Source organism: Budorcas taxicolor, chromosome 2, assembly GCF_023091745.1.
Source record: "Budorcas taxicolor isolate Tak-1 chromosome 2, Takin1.1, whole genome shotgun sequence".
NCBI classification, from domain to species: Eukaryota; Metazoa; Chordata; class Mammalia; order Artiodactyla; family Bovidae; genus Budorcas; species Budorcas taxicolor.
Window position 1 is genome coordinate 86,309,309 of NC_068911.1, and position 16,971 is coordinate 86,326,279.

At 33.5% G+C, this 16,971-nt stretch overlaps 1 protein-coding gene across 1 annotated transcript in view; it reads right to left on the bottom strand.

The window, feature by feature from the left end:
- The window catches only part of GALNT13 (polypeptide N-acetylgalactosaminyltransferase 13), a 572,168-nt gene that overhangs the window by 216,777 nt on the left and 338,420 nt on the right, over window positions 1-16,971 (bottom strand). The window contains exons 3-5 of the mRNA XM_052664343.1: window positions 13,034-13,200; window positions 12,193-12,400; window positions 8,640-8,810 (exon numbers count right to left, since the gene is read on the bottom strand). Of these exons, the coding sequence (XP_052520303.1) occupies window positions 8,640-8,810; window positions 12,193-12,400; window positions 13,034-13,200 (546 nt within the window). The remainder of the gene's footprint in view (window positions 1-8,639; window positions 8,811-12,192; window positions 12,401-13,033; window positions 13,201-16,971) is intronic.

Here is a 16,971-nt window from a genome sequence, read left to right on the forward strand (position 1 = left end):
TCCTCCTTTTTAAGTATTTTTTGACACTTATTCCTGTTATCCAATTTTCATCCGTATTTCTAACTGTTATGGAATGTTCTTCCTTCTGCAGTCTGCAACTTCCAAAATGTATTCTACAAATCATAGCCTGATTAATTCCTCTAAATAAAATTTCCTCTTAAAACATTAACCAGATGTTCCAAAAATCTGTATTTAAAAACTTTCAGATTTTTATATTATTTTGCTATCAGTGATCTAGAGCTACCCAATGAGCTCCTTCATTTAACTATCTTTATGTATTTAAAGTGTTTAGTGGGCTTCCCAGGTGGCACTAGTAGTAAAGAACCTGCCTGCCAAAGCAAGAGATACAGGAAACATGGGTTCAATTGATCCCTGGATCAGGAAGATCCCCTGGAGGAGGGCATGCATCCCATTCCAGTATCCTTGCCTGGAAAAACCCATGGACAAAGAAACCTGGGGGGATACAATCCATGAGGTCACAAAGAGTTGGACATGACTGAAGCAACTAAACATGTACATATGCAAAAAGTTTAGCTATTTGCAGTAAATGCTTCACACTTTCAAACCTTAGTACATCTGTTCATCCATTTGCCACTTAAATCTTCCTTTGTAAAGTCCCCTTAAATGTTTAAACCTGCTCCAGGTCAATGTAAAATTTATGTAGTCCATACAGGCTGGCTTTGGTACAAACCTCTTCCCTCCAATCTGGCTGTCATCTTTCCCTTCTTCCTTGTACTATAGCACTGTTTCTCTTGAGGCAATTGTCACTTCTTATTGAGTATTATATTTATTACTATAAACATCTTACCACTTCTATAAGTACAGTTAATATGTTGGTTTAATAGTAATAGACATTTATTGAATAAGTGAAATAAGAAAGAATATGTATCCCTGTGTCCATACTGTAAGTCAAAGTTACCTGCAACTGTATTTCTGAAACTGTGAAAAAAAAAAAGAAAATTCTTTGCTTACATCTGCTAAATTGATAATAAAGATGGCTTCATGAATTCCAGAATATTTAAAGACCTTATCATCTAGTAAGAATTTTGGAGATTGAGTTTGATAGTATTTTAGAAATAAAGATATAAAGCTTTATAACAACACACAGTAAGGAAAAATGCTGAAGATTTTCATCAGAACTTCATAAGGCATAAGAAATTGTGATATAATACATTTGATTATTCAGTAATGCTAAAGTGGAATGATGCATTTTCACCAATAACACGATATAGCCTGTATTTTACACTGGGCTGGTATAACCACTATGTGTATGAAAAGAAGTTACACAGTAAAAAGAGACTCTAAGATGAAGCTAGTTAGTTTTAGGAGTATGGACTTTGTATCTGCACTGACTAGACTTGAAGCTCAATTCCACCATGTGACCTTCAGCAAGTCCCTTTTCTGTACTTTAATTTGATCATCTATAAGTTGGGGATATACGTTAATGTATGTGGTACTCTTAGAATAGTATCAGCACTAACCAAGTACTGCACACTTAAATTTTAGTTTTAATGAAGAAGAGGAAAACATCTGTTTGTCAAGATAATAATCAGCTTTATCTTATTTTCAGACTCTAATCAATTTTTATTAGAAGTGTAATAGTTTAGGGCTTTAAAATCCCTACAGATTTGATCAACCAAATTAAACTGCAGTGTATTTAAATATCTTGTTCAGGGACCCCCAAGTAGTTGATGGTCCAGTTGAGAAAAAAATTCCTGCTATATGTCAATCATCTATCTCTCCATCTAACCAGCTTCCAGTTATCCATAGAACTCACACAACAAAATATTTGATATAGCTAATTTGTAAGTCTTTTCCTGATTTCAAGCTCCAAATTAATGTACCATGTTTTTCTGTGAATGTTAGTACTGCTCTTCAAAGCAATTTCTTTTAAAGTTATCGAAACATCACTTCTTCTCACTAATGCTTTGATATACTAGGATTCTATTTAGTCTTACTTGGCAAATAACCAGGGTCTCTGGAGAAAAGTCTGAAGAAGATTTGTGAGACTATAGCTCAGCTTTCGGCTGTTATTTGCAGTGGTCAAATTACACAGTGTCTAGACAATCAGTTTTAGCTCTGCATTAATAATATTTCTCACATATTATAAAGCATGATAAAGAGAGATGAAAAACATAAATATTTTATTTATATAAATGTGAGGCAAATAGCTGAAATAGTTCCATAAGTTTGATTTTGTTCAAGTCATAAAAAAAAAAAATGACTTCAATTGGTTAACCACTGTGAATGTTTAGAAACTAAAGAAAATTTAGATACTGTGAGTTTCTCTCCTTCCTTCTGTATTCTGTCAACTATACTCAATATAAAAAAAGAAGAAGAAGAGAAAGAAAGGAAGCAAAGGCATAAACTATTCTTTAGTAAGTAATGAATAATTGCATGTTGAATGTAATTAAAGGTTTTTGGATAGTAAAAAGCGGGAAATTTAGTGGAATACTGCACACCACAACACTGATTTGAACATATGTTTGAGTGAGAAGATGCAGCTTTTGGTACAGAAGAAACTGTTACTTTAAGAGTTATGCCAACTTAGGCTCTGAGCAGGAAGCTTGTTCAGATCCTGCAGTCTATGGAACACAGATAATTTCAAAGCTATATTTAAAGGATAAGAAAAAAATTAAAGTTCTGTCCAATAGGGACAAATGGCTTGTTTTTCTGCCAAAGAATCCATTTATCAAGAAGTACTAGAATCAAATACATTAACCTGTGCTTCAAAAGCAGAGACATTACTTTGCCGACTAAGGTCTGTCTAGTCAAGGCTATGGCTTTTCCAGTGGTCATGAATGGATGTGAGAGTTGGACTGTGAAGAAGGCTGAGCTCCGAAGAATTGATGCTTTTGAACTGTGGTGTTGGAGAAGACTCTTGAGAGTCCCTTGGACTGCAAGGAGATCCAACCAGTCCATTCTGAAGGAGATTAGCCCTGGGATTTCTTTGGAAGGAATGATGCTAAAGCTGAAACTCCAGTACTTTGGCCACCTCATGCGAAGAGTTGACTCATTGGAAAAGACCCTGATGCTGGGAGGGATTGGGGGCAGGAGGAGAAGGGGACAACAGAGGATGAGATGGCTGGATGGCATCACGGACTCGATGGACGTGAGTCTGAGTGAACTCCGGGAGTTGGTGATGGACAGGGAGGCCTGGCGTGTTGCGATTCAAGGGGTTGCAAAGAGTCGGACGTGACTGAGAGACTGAACTCAACTGAAAGACCTATAGTCCCAAAGAAGGAACAGTTTTTTTTTTTCTTTTTCGTAAATCCTTTTTCATAATCCTCAGTACCTGATAAAACTCTAAACTTCCAAAGAGGATATACAGTAAATGGTGTAATTCTTTTTTTTTTTTTCATTTAATGCTTCAGATGGGTCAGAATAAAAATGGGGCCAGATGTTTTAAAATGTTTTTGTTAATTAACTACTCAGTATCTAAATATGATAGTTTATTTATCACCATGTAAACTTTCTGTACTAGTCTTGTTTCCATCTCATTTCAACAGATTGCTAGGAAACTCTGGCAAATTATCCCCTAAACCATTAGGAAGTAATATACTATAAAGGTGCTATTCTCTCCAAAGAATATAAAGATTCCACCTGGGGTAGAATATTTTTTTTTCAAAATCAACATATATTAGATTTCAATACAAGTAGGTATGCATGGTGAACTGTTGAACATTCTTAAGCCCAACTCTTTCGAAATCTACTCTATGCACAAACTTCACTTTCTCTGTGCTGTTTCTTTAGCATCTCTTATTTTAAAGAGGTGTCTCACAGGCATTATCTCTGTTTCTTTTATCCAATTTAAAGGTGCAATTTTCACTGGACTGAGGAAAATAAAGTCTGATAGCTAAAAACTAAGAAATATATCACGAATTGCTACTATATAATAACAAATATTGTCTCAGATTTTACATAATAAGTGTATTTCACTTATTATACTTCCTGATAAATTGGAGTCAGTGATTATTTGGGGGGAGCGGGAAATCAAACTGGCAAAAGGTATCAGGATAGTAAAACAAATTTCATATTGCTTTAATGAATAATTCTAAAGAGACTATATTATATGCAAAAACTGTAGATCACAGATGCAAATGGCAAAAAAATAAAGAGAAACTCTCAGGTTGACTTTGACTATCAAAAATTGAAAAAGAGCTTAGTAAATAATTTAGATATTACCAACCATTAAAATTTTTATTTGTGAAAATGTTTAATGGCATAGGAAGATACTTAGTTGATATACCAACTTTTAAACTGTGGATGAATGTTTTTGGAAAGAAATGCGCTGGAAGTAAATATAACAAAATACTAAAGAACTGGCTCACTGGTGTTCTGCTTAAAAATACAGATATTTTTCACATTTATTTTTCAATCCATGTATCTTCTACTTATATTATCAGAAATAAAGTTAAAATTACCTTTAAAATAGTCTCAAATTTCATGTAATGTTTTACAGCATTTCACAAGTTAAAAGCAAGGCAAGGAGGATAATTTTCCATTTCAGTGTTAGGAAGAAATGGTAAATTCTTAATATGAGGAGCTTGAAATAAAACTCAGATCCTCCAAAGCCAACTTCAATGCTCCTTCTGTCATATCATATTAGAAGGACACAGGAAATAATATATATGAACAGTATGAGTTATTCATAATAATTGTAACCCAAGTTGTTATTAATACTATTGTTTAATTTATTTGATTTTCTTTATAAATTCCTAATTTCAATTGGGAGAAAAATACATGTATGAGATTAGACAAGTGTTAACAAAAATGGACAAAGTCAAATGTGTCAGAAATAAAAAACTCATAATGGCATTTATGCTTCATTCATTCAATATTATGCTAGCATGGATTAGAAGACAATCTAGAACTCTTGTTTTGCTTGAGAAAAAGATTGAACATGGTACTCAAAGTAAGAATGGAGTCATACTAAGAATATTAATAATGAAAAAATGTGAAAAAAAGTCCATAAAGTAAGACACAAAGGGGAAAGATAAATAGACTTGGTAAATAACCCTGTAGACTTTTAATTAAGTAATCTATTTTAATCAGTGAGAAATTAAAGTAGAAACTAATATCTTTATAACTATTTATTTAGGGTTACTTGCAGGGCATATTTAAGAGATAAACACACTCAATAAGATTTAAGAGTCAGGTTCTTTTTCAGAAGCACACATCTCTCTTACCAGCTGACTTTGTTTAAATCCTGTACCTCCACTCTCTCCACTTGTGCTGGCCCTTTCCTGATCCAGTAGACTTATGGCTGATGCCAGACACTGAGCAGGGCTTGTGTGTTCGATGAGTTTCAAACTCAGCCATTTTTCAGGCAGTAGCCTCTAAATCAAAGATTATAAATGATTTAAAAGATTGTGCTGTGCTTAGTTGCTCAGTCATGTCTGACTCTGTGACCCCATGGACTGTAGTCTGCCAGGCTCCTCTGTCCATGGGGATTCTCCAGGCTAGAATACTGGAGTGGGTTGCCATGCCCTCCTCCAGGGGATCTTTCAAACCTAGGGATAGAACCCAGGTCTCCTACATTGTAGGCAAATTCTTTACCGTCTGAGCCATCAAGGAAGCCCTTTAAACGATTATAGCCATGGAAATAAAAATATGTGAAGTCAATTAGTTGCAATAAGCATACTTCTCTCACCTGTGATTGGGACACAGATCCAGAGAAACATTTCTCCAAGTGCAAGAATGAAAAATGGCAGTTGATCCTCAGCCTCAGAATCAGGGAGACACACATTAAAAAAGCAACTGGCGGATTGAGCTAAACTTTCATGATATTTCTACATGGGCAGCTTTTACTCAATTCTTCCTGTTTATGCCAAGTAGAAACACTGGACCATGGTAGCAAAATCTTCTTATTTCTAAAGAATAGCTTGAAATTTAGATTTTTATTTTAAATATCTCATTTTAAAAACACTGGCAATTTTAATAAATGCCGAACGTTATACAGGCCAAAGAAAACACATCTATAGAGCATATTTGACACGCAAGCTGTGGGTAATGACCTCTGGTTTAATAATTTGATTACTATATTGTTGCACATATAGTTGAGATATTTCTGAAAAGTCATATAATTTGATTACTAAAATGTCAAGGACAGTTTACTGATTACAGAAAACTAAATAGAAAGAACAAAGCTGGATTATGTATGCTATTATTCTACACTCATAACTTCACAAATGCCAAGCATTTCACGAACTCCATTTATTATCAAAAAGAAAATATCAAAGACCAGAGGTTGACAATAGAATAATAAATATAACCATCATAAACTTTAAATGCAATATAACTAAGGTTAGGTTACAAGTTCAAGTTGTTTCTCTGTGTATGCAGATGTGTGATTGTATTTCTAAATGATGACTAACTAGCCAATTATAGTCCCTAGAAAGTTCTGTCATAACTGACATTTTAAATGAAGCATTCTGCTAAGAAAACCAAAATTTCAACCTCATTTTAATCACTTTAGCTATGCAGAATTCTGTTAATCAAGTAGGAAAAAAAGTGTCTTTAACACTTAAGATGATTTATGTGTTTATATGAATGTGAGAAAAATGATCACACCTTCAAGTAATAGATTATAAATACAGAGAAAGTTCACATTACAGCTATGCTGATGAAAATTACCTGCAGGCTGTTACAACACAGCCTGTGAATTAATTAACCTTTTGCCATAAAAATCTAGAAACTTCAGCTAAGAGTGAGTTGTCTGTTTCCCTTGCTTTAGCTTCCTCAGCACTGAAATACTTTCCCTTTGTGGTGAAAATACTGTGCAATTACTGAGGCAAACAAATAAACATACTCAGATTCCATCATTGCTCCATGTTATTATGATAAAATCACATAAGTTGTAATTAAAACATAGCAATTTAGATGTTTCCTCTTTTATTTCAGTTAAAGATGAGAAATAATGGTTGATTTCTCTGTAGATCTTTAATTTTATGAATAAGACTGGCAGTTTCTTAGCATGAATAACGACTACCTCTTAATTATGTATGTTCTGAATTTTGGAGAAAATAATTAAATAAAGCAGAACTTTTGCCAACATGTTTAAAAATAAGTACTCACATGCATTCTTCTACACTTCATTTTCAAATAAATAAACACACTATCTCTATTTGAGTGTACTGGTCAAGTACATTGATAATTTCCACTTGGGATCCGAAGCTGAGAAATCATCTAACAATAAATAAAGCTCTGATCTAGGGAAATAGGATTTCTAAATAAACAATGGTAATATGAGCCACTGTATTCCTTGAAGTTGTTAAAGCCAAGGATCAATAAGACATGGTGAATGTGAAGATGACAGCAAGCCTTAAGGACTACTAAATTATACTCTACATATTGACATAATAATTTCACATCCTTATGCAACTGTTTGGAAATACTTTTTACTTTTTTCTTTGATGTAATTAATATCTCAAGAGGGTTAACAGTCCCAATATTTAATTGTTCAATAAGAAGCAGTTAGAGCTCTTCTCTTCTATTAGCTTTTTTTATTTTTTGAGCTAGCTTCAAATAATTCATTATATAATTAGTCTTAACAATGGATAAGCCATTCTCTCAGTAGGTTAGGAGACATTCTTGTTTAGATAATGGGTTTAATATATATATTGGTTTCTATTCTCTCTCTTTCTTTTGGTCATCTGTGTGTATGTGCTCAGTTGTGTCCGACTCTTTGCAACCCTCTGCTGTAGCCCTCCAGGATCCTCTGCCGTGGAATTTTCCAGACAAGAATACTGGAGTGGGTTGCCATTTCCTCCTCCAGAGGATGTTCCCCACCCAGATGTGAACCCATGTCTCTTACATCTCCTGCACTGTAGGCAAATTCTTTACCACTGAACCACTGGAAAAGCCTGTCTTTCCAATCAAATGGTGATTTGCCAAATTCATCTTAAAGAGCTAAACTAGTGAACTTCCTCCCCAAGTATTGTTCAGAGAATCATTTTTTAGTTGCAGGAAGAGGTATACAACAATAAGTTAAAATAAGAAGGTGATAATGCTTGTCTAGAAAACTGAAGATGTATCTGATAGGTATACATATATACTTACAGGTTATATGTGTATATTCTCAATTAAGGACATACCTATTTTAAGTGTAATTATTTCAAGTTAAGCAGACTCTTAAAATAATTTGGAAAAAAGTTTCACAATTGTTAATACATTAAAATTTTCCAAATGAATCTTTTATTGTATCTATAGGGAAAGTAGCTCTTTAAGGTTGGAAAATTTAAAACATTTACCAAAACATTTTTTGGTTAGTTCAATTTTGAGCATACCCCAGTTAATAGCTACATTTAGGTAGGTATATATCTACACCTGAAGTATCAAAGCTAATACATGTTTGTTACATAGAAAATTAACAGTACATATACTTTGAATATAAGAATATACAAAGTTTAAAAAAAGAATTGGTACCCTGCAAATACTTAAATTTGTCAGTGCTGACTTAAACTAGAATTAATATTTCCATTGATTCTAGGATGATCATGCTCATGATAATACATATATGTATATGAATAAAAAGTAGATGTCTTGGAAAGCCTAAAGAATGAATATATAGGTATATAATATTCCTTAATTGTTATAGGAATACACATGCTATGCTTTGGAAGATATGCTCCACATACCTGACAGGTAATGTTCTGTCTCCTTTCCTTCTATCCATTTCTCTTTGGGGAACAGGATACCAACGGAAATTCAGTTTCCAGTTAAAACCCCCATAAGTCATGTCTGACCCAGCCATGTATTCAAAGGTGTCATCACTAATCACATCAATGATGGGACATACAACTGTCTTCCTGCAGAAAAATTAAAATCAGCTGGTGTAAAAATTATAGTCAAAATGTTTCATTAGCTTTTTTAAATATCACATAGCTGATACATTGAAACTTAATTATTTTGTGACTTTAATTTGCCTTTATTGTTATGTTACCCTTTTTCTCCATGGAATTACTTCCTTTTACTACATCTGACTTCAGTCTACTTTTATTCTATCATATATAATCTAATCAAATATACTAATTGATCCTCAAGCTAATTTCCAAATGCATTCTAAGTACTAACTCAGCAGGATGAATATGGCCTATTTTTCATTAAACCTCTCCCCACAGCATGATTAGTAGACTGCTTTGATATTATGCAGCATTTCAGCTATAGCCCACTGAAAAGCAATAGTGTGCAGGGAGTGAAGGATGAATAATAGCAAATTCAGTCTGGTAGGTTGACTCTCAAAGGTGATAGTTTAGATTAAAGAGATAGCTCAAAGAAAATGTTCATGAAAAAACAAACAAATGAAAACCCACAAAGAGAAGCAACAATAAAAATCATGATCATCAGTATAAGTAAATATTTCCTATGAAAGATATTAGGTTCACGACAATTTCTGAGTGAATCATCTTAGACAGCAGTTTACACTAAAAATCTGCATGTTTTAAAATAGGAAAAGATAAGCAACTTCAGTCTCTGGAGTTTTATGATCCATGTTTTTCTTAAAGTAAGAGGAAGAACCAGGAGATTTGGTATTCTTTTCTTTTTTAATTTATTTTACTGAATTAAAGTTGATTGACAGTTTTGCTAATTTATACTATATATATATCACTTTGTATAGCAACGTGATTAAGTTGTACACACATAGATTTGATATTCCTGATGGTGGCTTTTTAGGATAAGGAACTTTGCACCATGGGAGGTCATTAGGTATTCTTTTCATCCATGTTGCACTTTCTCTAGTCTACCTCTATTCCAAGCCTGTAGGTTTTATTATGGTGTCAACCATCTGTCATCTCCAAAGTAAATGTTTAAATAACTGGGCCTTGTTTATAGCTAATTCCAAAAAGTAGAGCTTGCTTTTCATATAAGATAGAAAGTGAATACACAAATATGCTCTAGAATCACCCACAGATATGGAAAACAAGGAAATGTTGTCCATTATTTATTCTGGTTTTGCAACACCTGTATCACCAATGCTCAATTTCTAATAGGTCTTATATGCCACACTATTGACCAATGTCTAGACAGGACTCTGAAATTAAAAGGTTTCAAACTTTCTTGGTGACTCAGTAGTGAAGAATTCACCTGCCAATGCCACAGACACAGGTTTGATTCCTGGTCTGGGAGGATCCCAGATGCCATGGGCCAACTAAGCCTGTGCACCACAGCTACTGAGTCGCACTCTAGAGCCCTGGAGCCATAACTTTGAGCCCACACACTGTGACTACTGAACCCCACGTGCCTAGAGCCTGTGCTCCGCAACAAGAGAAACCACTGAAATGAGAGGCCTACACACAGCAACTAGAGAGTAGCTTGCCACAACTAGAGAAAGCCCTTGCACAGCAGCAAAGATCCAGTACAGCCATAAAAATAAACAAATGAATCTTAAAAAAAAAAAAAAAAAAAACTTAAAAGGTTTCACCTAGCCTTGGAAAAGCTTCTTGGTAACCTTGGTCCTTATAAAAACAATATCTTTCTTTCTTCATTAAATGTAATCATTTAAATTATAGGGAGATGACATTAGATCAAATAACCTCCAATAGAACTTTATTATCTAGTTATGGCAACTTTAGAACATATAAGCAAGATAAAACATTAGAGCTCATTATATGCCAATACAATCTAAATATGTTGTTAGATTAAAAAATAAATGATCTATTCATGACCATAGTGAAGCAATATTATAATCTCACTAAGTTGAATATGAAACACATGTTTTTAAAAGCATAATGTATGAAAAGCTGCCAGGAAATGCATTTAAAACGTTCCAAGTTCATTTTACTTTGCCAGCCTTACCCTCCTGTGCGGACTGTACAATACACAGAATGGAAAAATGTTATTACCCATATATTACACTCAGTAGACAAAAAGGTTCCCACTGCTTTCTTCAACTGTTATGGTTCATTTTACTGACAACCTCCATCCATCTTCCTGGCAAATACCAAATCATGCCGTTTATGTGATAGAGCTGCACTAGCTCACACAAAGCAGCCCCTGTCTTGGAGCCTTAATTAAAAACTTCAATTCTAAGTAGACCTTTCTACCATAAGTGAAACGACTAGGCAAGCAAGGTGCTATGCAATGTTTTGCTATTATTTCAGACAGCAATCGGCATAATTGTCTTCATTAGGTACTTAGGAATGATACTCATTTATCATCTATAGTTATGAATAACTGCAAGAAATCCATTTAAATTTCATAGGATCACATGGGAAAGAATTGTAGGTATCTATGAGGGTTTCTATGGAGAAGGCAATGGCACCCTACTCCAGTACTCTTGCCTTAAAAATTCCATGGACAGAGGAGCTGGAAGGCTGCAGTCCATGGGGTCGCTGAGGGTCAGACACGACTGAGTGAGTGACTTCACTTTCAGTTTTCATTTTCATGCATTGGAGAAGGAAATGGCAACCCACTCCAGTGTTCATGCCTGGAGAATCCCAGAGATGGGGGGGCCTCGTAGGCTGCCGTCTATGGAGTCGTACAGAGTCCAACATGACTGAAGCGACTTAGCAGCAGCAGCAGCAGCATGAGGGTTTCTAATTTCTATAAAGCATTCTTGAACTTTTCAGATTTCATTATATGTCTATACAGAATGGCAATACTATTTAAATAAACATTCTTACAGCTGTGCTTTTCTTTAAATCATGATTTCATTTCAGTGGGGTGCATGAGTGTATATAAGTTTTTTAAGATCTTCAAGGTGGCTTTGTACTCGACTTTGATTAAGAACAGTGACTAGGTAGAGAGAAGATTGTTCTGGAAGTGGGGAGAACTAAATTGTTGTCCTCGTCATTTACAATTTCTAGGACAAGCCATTTAACTATCATCAGATACAGAGAAGAGTATCTTTATTATCTACCTCACAGAGTGGTTGTGAAGACAAAGCTGCTTTGAAAATATATTTTGTAAAATATACTACTATTTCTGATTGGACTGATTTCCTTCACCTATAAAATGAATATTCAGCATCTTTACTGTTTGAATTGCTTGACTTTCTTAATCAAATATTCAGGTTTGGCATAAATAAACCAAGATCTTAATTAAATAAGGAGTAAGGTGACTTCATTTTTAAAAGCTAGGAAATAAACATTCTGAAAATAGAAGCTTGGGAAGAAAAGTTTTGAGGGATAGCTATAACGGTCCTAACAAGTTCAGGCAAAATCCAGACAGACAGAGCATATGAATTCTTACCTGTCCTCCTTTATTCTTGCCAGCAAGGGCTCTAGCCATCCTAATGTGCATTCACAGTGTGCATCCAGGAAAGTTATGACTTGTCCTTTTGAAGCAGCTGCTCCTCGAAGGCGGGCACGTATTAACCCAGAGCGCTCTTCCATTCTAATAATTTTTACTGGCACTTCTAAATTTTTCACATAATTCTCTAATGTTAACTTGAGAAAATCTGTAATGTGCAATTAAGAATTTATAAAGTTTTGAAACTCTTTTAAGACAGAGAAGGGAAACTACTGCCTAGATGGAAATTCAACACACAGAAGTGATGGTCAACTCCTATCAACATGCTTTGCATTAGGTTAAAAAAAAAAGATACAGAGATTTCATCACTATTAGTGTACAGTTCATTATGACTCATCACTTGGCTGACAAGGGTAAGGCTACACTAGGAAGTTAATATACTAGACTGTAATTTATAAACTGGGCCACATTGGCAACTGCAGTCTTCTTAAGTATGTTATTTTTCTTTTACCTACAATAAAAAAAGAGAGCCAAATACCCACTGTGTCATATAAATGTTCAGTCATATGATCAACTGAGTTGGGAAAAAAGAGAAATACTTAGGAAAGTCATTTTGGCTGATTTCTTAGGTTAGTAAGAACCAAATGGAATCATGAGATAAACTGAAAGAATTAGTTACTTGTTTGTGGAGTGGCACTGACTAGATATACTGAAAAAATCTGATAGGTAGTTTCAGGGTTAGTATAATTACAAGGAAAATATGGATCATTACCCTGTTCTCTTTTTGAACACAATAAAGCTCTATAATTAAAAAATGTATATACAAGAAAAATAATTTTACCTCTTTCACTGGCATCATCTACCAAGATGACCTCAGAGAGCAGATAGTGTGGGGACCGATTTATAACACTGTAAACAGTTCTGAGGAGAGTGCTCCAAGCTTCGTTATGAAATACAATGACTACACTTGTGTTTGGAAGTTCATCAGGGTAGACCTTTGTCTTGCATCTGGAAGAAAGGAAAGAAGAAGGACAAGCTAATAAGCTCATTTTTCCTTCTGATCACTGTAATAAAAATATCCATTATGACACAAAATTAGACTCAAAAGTCCCTTATTACAACAACACTTTATGGTTATCTAAAATTATTTTCCTTTTTATATATGTTGTGAGCATTCACTTGGCAGTTTGAAAATTTAAATGAATACTTACTAGTATTATTTGAATTATTATTATTTTTTTTAATTTTACATTAACTCTAGGGAACAAAAAGGCATGATTTGGACACAAGCCTAAGAAAGCTAAAATAACATTATGAGACTATCAATAGAAGACCAGGTACTAAAGGAATTCATTTAGTAGATATAATTGTCTTTGTTTAGAAAAAAGAATTATTGTATAACTCAAAAATTCATGAGAACATAAATAGACATGTTCACAGGGCTTTGAAGCTTTTAAAACTGAGATTACTATGCCATAATTAATGTCTACTTTGAGGGAAAGATGTTGGGGTCAAGATACATTTCAAAGATTCTAAAAAAAAAAAACAACCCGACAACAACAAAATCAGAGATTTGACGAAAGGGTATAGGCTTCCAGAACATCTCTTGAATGTATGGAGGTGTCACCTGGGGATTGGGTAACCTGCAGTTTCTGGTTTAGCAGATCTATGGTGCAGCCTGAGAATATATAGGATTTAAAATGTTTCCAGGTGATTCAGATGCTGTTGATCCCTGGAACACACGGTTAAGTAAAAGCCTGCATCATAATTGTTATTAATTTTAGAACTTGGTATTTTGAAAAAAAAACAAAACAAAACTTAATTTTGCTGATAAATTAAAAGAAGTCCAGATTTTGCTTTTCATGCCATAAAACTTGTAAGGTACATTTTGATAAATAATATGGAGATGTTCGGAGAAGGAAATGACAACCCATTCCAGAGTTCCTGCATGGAGAATCCCATGGACAGAGGAGCCTGGTCTACAGAGTCCATAGGGTCACAGAGAGCTGGATACAACTTGGTGACTAAACCATCATCATGCAGACGTTCTTGGTGATCACTGCAGTTTTAATGTGCAGGTGGCTCTCAGCCATATCCACTTGTCAACTTTTAGACATTTTTGTCACATATTGTTAAATCATTGTGATTATAGAGTATTTTGCAAAAATGTCACTGGGTATCCAGACAGGAATAGAAGTATATTCACCTTATGTTATTTTTCCTGGTAAAATAAGCTGAAGAGCAAGAAAATTAAAAGTAAAATGAACCAGATACACCCTGCCACCAATAAATGACCTAATCCTTGACACAAAATTAGCATCTTTAAAATTAGTCCCCTTCACAGGTGAGTGAAAAAAATCCAATAAAGTGTGGGCATCAAAGGCATGTAATAAAATAAATACCAACTATATGCCTACAGAGACTTTAATCGTTTTTTAAAACAGTCTAAAATAATAGCTCCTAGGTGAAGTGCTCTGTAATATAGCCAGGAAAGAATGTACATATGTCTAACCATTTTTTCAGTATATATTTATTTGAATAACATTCATTAAGCATCCACACTATATAAGACATTTTGCATATAAAAATAGTTCAAATGTAGGGTAGAAGAGGTAGGTTGATTCATAGTCATCTTTTCCCATTCTGGTAGCAAGATTAAAGTGGTTTCTATTAATATATGTTTCATCATCATTTGACTTGGTCTTCCAGGCAGTTTATCATTAAACAAACTTAGAAAGCTGTCTTGGTAAGTCAGACAGGTCCTTGCCAAGATTCTCCTCAAACCTCCATTCTTCTGCCTCATCAAAACACCCCCTCACTTTCAGCATGCTGAACAAAATGAGTCATAAAGATGACTGTCATCATCAATAAAGAAGTAAAACTGAAAAAGCAGGCTGAAATCAGTCCAACAGTCAGCAACTACTGGTTCAACCCAAGGATAATAGTCTATGAAGGCTACTTATTATCATTTGTATGTAAGTCATTTCTTTTAAATTAAACCTCTTGCATGTTATGCTAAAAGCTAATAAAGAAAAATGAACAAGATATTTATTCAAATAAATCATTTATAATATAAAAATAAAAGCAGATACTTAGATCCAGCTTCTCAACTTATTTCCATCGTGCCTTGTTTTTGTGGTTAAAAAAATCCACTCACGTTAATTTTATATTCATTATATGTGACATTATAATGAACTAATTTACTAATAATGCATCTATAATATTTTGCTTACTTAGAGAAAATTTCCACTATGTCATTATTTAATGTAGCATAAATAAAATAAAATGTGGTTAATATTTTATTAATCATCCTCTTTCTCCTATGTAAAGTTATTTCACAAAAGAAACTTTGTTTAATAACATAGCTTATAGAATAATTCTTATTATACAAATTAATCATTTTCTATGTCTGTTTATCCAGTTACTCAAGCATACAAATATATATGAACAAGTGGTTTTTTATTTTTATAATTTTAACGGATTTATGATACAATGAACTGGAATTATTGCTTATAATTCTTCAAACCTCTTGTCACCTAGGGTAAAATACATCACTATTTTATGCACCACTAGGAAAGAAAAATGTTGTCAAGCCATAATAAAATGCTTTGTTATCTTGAATAGGATCTATTCAATACCTAAAGCCTATAGAAAAAGCTCTCAAATTTATTTTGACATAGATTCCTATCAATATTTTAAGCTTGCTTATACATCAGTCATACTAGTTTCTTGTTGCTTTGAAATTTCTTTCATCTATTCTAAAGGGATTTCTCTAGTTTTGGGTTGTATTGCTTAACAAATGAGAGACATACATTTAGCATATATCTCAGTAACAAAATATTAATACAAAACAATTTCATCTTGTGAGTATCCTCCTTTGTACTGTAAAACTGTGCTTGCAAACTTTTAGCAGCAAAGGAAATCTTGACAAAATTCAGATTCTAATTCAGTAGATCTGGTATGGCAATAAGGTTGTGAATTTCTAGTAAGACTCCTGGCAATGTGGACTCTGCTGGCCCTGAGTTGACATAATAAATAACTGATAATAAAGCCTGGCAGGCTACAGTCCATGGGATCACAAAGAGTCAGACATACCAAGCAACTAACACTTTTACTTTTACTTTTCAAAGTTGACTAATTCAAATATTTATTTCACAGGATACAAATCTCAAGTCACAGAGCTACTTCAATGCACTGCATAATAAAGTAATAAATGATATTGCTAATAAAATAATTTATGATTTATAATATTAGTAATGGTAATGATTTCTGCTCCATAATATATCTTAAATTATATTGTAGGTGTCTGAAAATTTGAAAAAAATTTCTATGCATTTAAAAAAATAATTTATATATTTATAAATATATGTTCATAGAAAAAGAAGTAGATTCCCTAGGATCATTTTATTAAAACTAAGTATAGAAAGTCAGCTATCACTGAAATTATGTATATATGGACCAAATACTCCTAGTAATCTGTCTTTTGAAGACATTATTTTTCTTTTATGTAAATATCTAAATAGAATTGAAATTTTGACATAATTGTGAGAGCACAATGTATATGTAATTAACTTTGAGAGTAAATGTGTCAGACTGCAATAGCAATTTTAATCAATTTGAAAGATATTTGATACCCAATACTCAAATTGAGTTCCTGAAATCTGGTATTCCAACAAGAGCATAAGCTTTATCCTAGCAGAATTTCATATTTGCACTATATTTTGACATTCTAAGTCTATAATACTTGAAAGAAAATAAAAGTTTATTTCCTTTTAATTC